Source organism: Fringilla coelebs (genome assembly GCF_963513975.1).
Source record: "Fringilla coelebs genome assembly, chromosome: 7".
Classification (NCBI taxonomy): Eukaryota; Metazoa; Chordata; class Aves; order Passeriformes; family Fringillidae; genus Fringilla; species Fringilla coelebs.
In genome coordinates this window covers 32548817-32556225 of record NC_140035.1, presented here as the reverse complement: position 1 = coordinate 32556225, position 7409 = coordinate 32548817, and the positions used below count along the sequence as shown (strand labels likewise).

The 7409-nt window shown below is 49.0% G+C and overlaps 1 protein-coding gene across 1 annotated transcript in view; it reads left to right on the top strand.

Annotated features, from left to right (window-relative positions):
* The first annotated feature begins 1858 nt into the window (after positions 1-1858).
* ZNF804A (zinc finger protein 804A) overlaps positions 1859-7409 on the top strand; it is a 141678-nt gene continuing 136127 nt past the window's right edge. Inside the window, exon 1 of the mRNA XM_084209304.1 lies at positions 1859-1984. Within this exon, the coding sequence (XP_084065430.1) occupies positions 1874-1984 (111 nt within the window). The 5' untranslated portion in view covers positions 1859-1873. The remainder of the gene's footprint in view (positions 1985-7409) is intronic.

The following is a 7409-nucleotide window of genomic DNA, read 5'->3' as shown; positions in this document are numbered from 1 at the left end:
ACAGAAGATGTTTATCAGAAGGGGGCACATCTGAAAAAAATGGGGCTTCCTTAGTCAAGGATGCCAACACCTGAGGCAATAATTTCTGCCCAGGGAAGTGTTCCTGTGTGTCCCCATCCTCAATCTTCTGGCAGCAGCTCATCTATTTTGGAGGACAAGATGATAGGGCACTGCTATTATGTTGCCAGCACTAAATGCTGACTAAGAGACGTGTTCAGATGTTGCATCATGTTTCTGGGCTTCTTTTCTAAGGTGTTCCTTCTTTTGGCACTGGAAATTCATCCCATCAATCTTGATTTTTACAAAGCAGAATAAAGGTGAAGCAGGTTGGAAGATGAGCCAGCTAAGAGTGTTTCACACCTCACATGAGAAAAGCTGCAAATCACAGATATCTTATGGGGGAGAAAAGCCCCAACAAAACAACAAACCACACTTAGGCATCTTTCTCATGCACATCTTAGACTGTGACAAATTCTGGTCCTGGAAGCCAGCTCCGGTTTGTGTGCTGCAAAAAGAAGGGAACACTTATGCTGGTGAAGGAGCAGGGGTATGCTATAGCTACCTCATGCTGATGTACCTAATGGTTTTTAGTCCAGTTTGCAGGGGGCTTTGCAGAGCCGAGCGAGTGCATTATACGGGCGTTGAGGCTGAGGATCGCAGAGTCTGCGCCAGAGCCTGCAAGTAACCATGGTCGTTGTCCTTTTCCTTGCAGACGCCCAAGCCCTGCGAGGCCGGGTGGGCAGAGCCGCCTCCGCCGGCGGCCCCGGGCCGGGAGAACCGTGAGTAACCGCGGGGGAGAGACGGGAGCCCGGGAAGGGGGGATGCGGCCCCCGAGGAGGAGGAGGGATGCAGGAAGCCCTGGAAGGGGGGATGCGGCCCCTGAGGAGGAGGAGGGATACGGGCTTCCCGGGAAGGGGGGGATGCAGCCCCCCGAGGAGGAGGGATGCGGGCTTCCCGGGAAGGGGGGGATGCGGCCCCAAGCGCTTCCCGACGCCGTGACCCAGAAGTTTTGCCAGCCCGCTCCTGATCCTGCGGGATGCGGCGGGGATGGGTTGCGGCGGCCCCAGCCCAGCGAAAGGCGGGATGGAGCTTACCCCGAGCGGGGATGAGGAATGACCGATTTCCCCCAGTTACGTTGTCACGGGCCAGAGGAGCCGAGAGCGGCGGGCGGGGGCGGCGGCCGATGGAGCCCGGGGAGCGGGGGGGGGCCGCTCCGGCCCGGGCAGGTGGAGGTGCCTGTGAGCAGGGTGTTAGAGAAATATGTAACAAAAAAAGAAAAGGGCGCGGTGGAGGGCGCGGAGGCTGCTCGGAGGAGGGGGAGGGCGGGAGCGTTGGGCTGGGGGCGTCGCACCCCGGGCATCTCTCCATGCCCACCCCCCCACCAAATCCCTGAGGAATCACACTCGCCGTCGTCCCCACCCCCGGAAAAAGGAGGGCACACCCCACCTGCGGGGCTCGCCGCGGTCGGGGTGCCGGCTCTGCCCTCTCCCCCCGCCCGTCCCCCCTTACCTGCCGCCGGCCCGTCCGCGGCGGGGGCAGCGGGGCGTGGGGCGGTGGGTGGCGGTGGAGGCGGCGTGTGACAGATGTCCTCCTCTGACAGCGCTCGGTACCAGCCCAGTGGCTCCCTGCCATTGGCTCAGTGCAGCCGACCGGCAAGGCTGCTCGCTATAATAGCACTATGCCTGCCAGCGGCGGCGGCAGCTCGCTCGGCTCCGCCGCGGCCGCCCCGCCGCGCATCCGCCTCATCCTCCTCATCCTCCTCCCGCGGCCGCGCCGCGCCTGAGGGGCCGCACCCCCGGGCCCCGCCGGCCCCGGCCCCGGCCCTCCCCGCCCAGCCCCGCCGAGCCCGGCCCGAGGAGGCGGCCCCGGCCCCATGGAGTGCTACTACATTGTCATCAGCTCCGCGCATCTCAGCAACGGGCACTTTCGCAACATCAAGGGAGTTTTCCGCGGCCCCCTCAGCAAGAACGGGAACAAAACTCTGGTAATGGCTTCTTCCCTTGCCTTCCCCCTTCCTCCTTCTCCCGTTCCGGCTCGCGGCGGCAGCCGGGGCCGCCCGCCCCTCCTGTGCCGCCGCGGGGACGCGGTGCCCTCGGCTCCCGGCCGGGGCAGGCGCTGCCGTGGCCCCGCAGAGCCGCGCTGCGGGCGGAGGGGCGGCCCGGGCCCCCTTCTGGGCGGGGAGCCGCAGGGCCGGGGCTCCGCAGCCCGCGGGGGCTCGGGGAGAGGCGGCCGCCGGCGGGCTGAGCGCGGCTCCCGGCGCGGGGGCTCCCCGGTGAGCGGCGGTGCTGTCCGCCCCCCGTGCGGGGACAGCCGCGGGGCCCGCCCGGGGAAGTGCGGGCAGGCACCCGAAACTTGTCTGCTCGCTCGTCCGAGCCCTTCGGGTAGGGAGATGCGTTTGTTGGAGCGGAGCCCGAGAAACGATCCGCGTTTTGGTTTGTGGGCTGCCAAGTTCTCTTTGAAGGCAGAACTCGGGGTTTGACAGGACTCGGTGGGTTTGGGCAATTTGGCGGAGATGCTCCGGAAAGCCTGCACAGGCTATTCGGACTGTTTCTGGATTGATCCTCCATACTCGGGTGTATCTTTGCATCTGTTGGGTTTCCTATGGTTTTGCTGACTTGCTCGAACTCGCCTCGTGCTGTTACTGAACTTTAATGGAAGAGTGACGGTGCAATAGCCTTGGCAATGCATTTTCCCTCCTGCCTGCTCTGATAAAAGGGGATGTAGGATAACGGCAGGCTGGGTGAGCTGCATCGCAGAACATCTCAATCACGGCACAACACGGTGTGGACAGATGTCTGGAGAGGAGGATGGAGCTGAAAGAGGGGCTTAGCCACGTTGTTTATCTCTCTCTCCCATCACTGCCTTATTCTGAAATCCTCTTTGGAGGAGATGGAGCAGAACTTACTCACCACATTCTTGTTCCCTCGAATGCACGACCTATATTGATGGGGAATTTACTGAAGTACTTAACATTTGCTAGAGTTGGCAAGCTTGCAATTTCTTCCTAAATAAAGAGATTAAAGCAAGTCTGAGCCAAGTCATAAAAATAGTAACTACTACGAGAGAATCTGAGGCAGATTTTTGGACTGTTTCAAATGTGAAGTTCCTGCTTTCACGTTGTAAATCTTTACAATTTTATTTGCTGTGGCTTCTGCATATTTTTCTGTCAGGGATTGCATTCTTGGAATTTTGAACAAGTATTTGTAGTATCCATGAGATGGCAATATGCGTGTAATATTTCACTGTTACAGTTGCAAACCCAAGACCTACTGCAGAAATATTTGGTACATTTCAAATAATGGCATGATCCATCACCTTCTTCCTACTAAACAATTTCAGTAAAGATGCATTTGGCAGGACTGAGAATACTCTGATGTAACTTTTGGACTGTGTATTATCTTGCAGTTCATAATGGATTCTGCCTCAACAGCGTTTTTTAAAATATTTTTATTCCCTTGGCAAAAAAAAAAAAAAAAAAGAGGCAGCTGTGCTGTGTTCTCAATATTCCTGATTAATGTATTTACTGATAAAATTATTTATGACCAAAATATTTTGGGAAAGACGGGTGCTAACTTCAAAGTCAATTAAAAAAATAACCGTGTGTACTTTGAAAGGCTCATACTCTGGAAAAAAAATGTACTCTGGGAAGAAATTTTAACTCAACCCTGCTCTTCATTGAGACAGATGTGAGGGGAGACAAGGCAGTGTTGGCTGCGGGACTGCCACGAGAGCCCTTAGCTCAACAGCTTCTCTGTGGGCATTGAGCACTGGCAAAGTTTTTGCTGGGTTGAAAAGGAAGAGTTCTTGATGTTGGCTCTGTGGACAGAGAAATGGAATCCTTCCCTATGAAAAAAATGTTATAGGTGCAGGCATCAAGGTTTGTGTTTCTGTTTGGGCTATTTTTTAATTTATAGGAGGTAAAGATACCATGGAGTTGTGATGCTAGCTCAGAATGGATAGTTCTGTGGTGCTGAAGTGCATTTACATCCGTTTCAAGGGGAAAATCAGATGTTTCATTGTTTCAGAGGGCTGGTCACTTTCACTGTAAACAAGCTTTTCAGACTTGGAAGGAAGAAAGTATTTGTTAGTGTAAGCTAGACCAAGTCTTTAGAATTCCAGTAAGAGCACAGCCTTTTAGTATGCTCTTGCTGTCTTCCGCTGTAGAATAAGGCTAGGAGAAACAGCAATCTGTGAAGCTAAAAATCAGAAATTTTGAAGCTGCTCTGACTCAGACATATCTTCCTATTTGCTCTAAAGCAGTCATTGTCTCTTCATCTGAGCTCCAAGCTTTCAAAAATCACTGCTTCCTCATAAACCAAGGAGAACTTGAAAACAGCCTCCCTTTGTACAGCACAGGATTGCTTCTGTCCAAACTTACCTTTGTTAAGTTTTGGTTCTCCTTCAGAGTTCTGCCACCACACTCTGTAGAAATGAAGGTGAGGGTACATCTCAGTAGAATTTCACATCAGGTAGAAAAGTGCTGGGTCTAGTCAGATGATGCTGTGGTTTTGAAATGATTTATGTGGTGTACCTTCAAACCTGAGTTGGTCAGGTTTTAGGGGAGAAAGCTCCTTGGGCTTTTTCACTACTGTCCCGTTCTGGAGTGACCTGGTATTGCCCTGAAACTCCTTTTTTTTTTTTTTTTTTTTTTTTTTTTTTGCCCTGCTCCCCAGGAGAGGTCACTGAGAGATTTTTTTCCCCCTGATTGTTTGTCTCTGTGGGTGATTGTTACATGTTGTCCTCTGCCTGTGTTCTGTTTCACACAGGATTAGTAGTTTAAAACTCTTTGAAGATTTGGTTCAAAACTCCCAGAATACAGCAGGAAGAAAGAGCTGGTAGGGAACATGAAACACAAAGCTTTGGCCTTCTATAAAAGCTGCTCAGTGGAGAGCTTCAGAAAGTTACTTTTTGGTAGAAAAGATGGAGTGACAGTGTTTCTACTGCCTTGGTTTTTTCTCTACCTGTCTTTAATGCCTAGTGAGTGTGGGCTTTGAGATGGGGTTATTTGGGAGGGGGAGAGAAGTACATGAAGGGTAAAAATTCAGAGTAGGAGGAGGATGGGGAAAGCCACAGTTTTATTCCTCAAGAGAAAGCATTGGGAAAACCTGAGCTCAGAGAGAGGGGAAAAGCACGAGGGAACAAAGGAAAGGGTGGCTTTAGGAAACTGAGAAAACAGGTTACTGTACAACTTTTAGAATTAAATAAAATAATGAAAAGTTGCTTGTGAATGAACCTTAAGTCAGGTGAGGGTGGGGAATGAAGGAATGTGTGTCTACATGCAGTTTGGGTGTCTGAGAGCTTTGCCCAGTGCACGTGGTCCCCCTGGCCCTCTGGATAGCTCTTGGGGTATGGATGCCTTACCCAATTGTGATCTTGCTACTTCTTGTCAGGAAAATAAATCAGAACAAGGAGTTGATGGGAAATGGCCCCCTGTGGAAGAAGAGACTCCAAACTCCTATTAAAAAGTAACTTGAGAAAATTGGGCAGTATGGTTAAAACAAATTGGTGGTGTTTGTGCTGTCAGATCAGGCTTTATCCTCTCCCTGTGCAGTTTGTGTTGCCTGAAATACCCTTCCAACATGCACAGTCTCTGAACAATAGCTAATCTGCCACTGGAGTACTCCATGGCAGCTCTTTGGAAGGTTTTTTTGTTGTTGCTGGAGTACTGTCACCAACTGCCATGTGTTTTTTTTGTGGCAGATGGTTTCTGAGCTAGAAACTCAAGACTTAGCATGTGGGTCAGTACTATGCAATGATGTTTCCAATTTCTAGTGCTCTTTCTGTATTTTCATGCTTTTTGGTGTTTTAATCAATGAATATTGGCTTGATTGCTTGGCCATTTCATGTCAGGGTTTGTACTTGGTGGCTGTGAAGTTTTCCCAAGGATGTTCTTTTTGGCTGTAGCAGTTTATAAAAATCTTTGCTACAAACTCTTTGTTTTGCCTATGATCCTGAACTTATAATGCACTTGCTCTGTTTTTTTTTTTTTTGCCTTATGTTATTGGTGCCAAATTACAGTGGTCTGTCTTTGTAATTCATCTTCCTTGCTGTGGCTGCTGTCTTGCAGTTTATAATCTCAAAAAATATTGAAACTTGTATGAAAAAAAACCCACTTTCTGGAGAGAGAAATCAGTTGCTTGGAGTTGGAACCACAGGTGATTTTTTAAAAATCCTTAAAATGTCTTTCAGGATATAAACCCCAAACTAGGATAAAGTATTTATCCTAGTTAATATATAAAATTTTGGTTGGTCAGCAAGAGAAGTTTGCTTTGGCTTTCTGAGTAGCTGGTATGTGGCTGGTGACTGAGTATCTGCTATTTCACCTTAAGGTATTGCACTGGTGTAAAGGGCTCTGTTTCCTTGAGATTTACAGTGGTGGAGGACTGGACATGTGGGGCTCCTTCACATCTTTCAGTTGGACAAATAGATTTTCTCTGGTGGTGATCAGAATGATTAAGGTGCTGTCACTTGGCTGAGGAGGTCAGGGAAAAGCTCAGACCTCTGTGTGGTGCTACTGTAATTCTAGTTTCAAGTGTCTTGTTGATAACAGATAGAAAGTAGATAGGATTAGAAAGTCCTGATAAGAAGTTGGTTAAAGGACCGAGTACACCAAGCACTATTTTTGTGACTAACAGTGACCTCTATATTTTTAGGTTTATACTTTGGTTAAAAGTGTGACCACAGGGCACTCCAGGGGTAGAATGGAAGCAGTGGCCCCCAGGTCCAAGGGAGGCAGTCACAAGTTGTTTAAAACTGGAATCAAACTCTGAACTCACTGCCCTAAGCCTTGTGGAGAGGATGATCTCATGAACTTCAGGTGGCTACCATGCAGTACAGCATTGTGCCTCCCAGGCAGCTGGGTTATTACTGCAGGGATATTAGTTAATTAATAATGTAATTAATTTGTTTATAACTCCTTTTAGAAGTCCTAGGGCATGCCTCTATTTTTGTGAAAGCTCCATGGAGTTCAAACACTGTCACACTTGTGCCCTCTGAAGGTGCCATCTGTTGCTCAGGCTGTCTGTTGTCTTTAGCTCTTTTACACTTTGTAGAGCAGTTTTGTATTCCCACATCTCCTAAAGTAAATAGGTTGTGGCAGACATAAAAATGTATTGTATGAGAATTTCTATTACAAATATTCATTCCCTACTACAGGAAGAAAGTATTAAACCAAAACATTTCTTGATGAATGACAACAGCAGCTGTAATTCTGCATGATCAGGGTAAATGTCCATTGGTTTCAAGCTGTCTAGTACACGTATAAAATAAACAATAGTTACCTTAGGTTTATTTTAAATACTGGTAAAATGACATCCTGCAGTTCTCTTTGCCATATTGTATATTACCAGCAGCAGGAGGATAATTTTTCAATTCTATCTTACACATGCAGAATTTAATAGAACTATTGC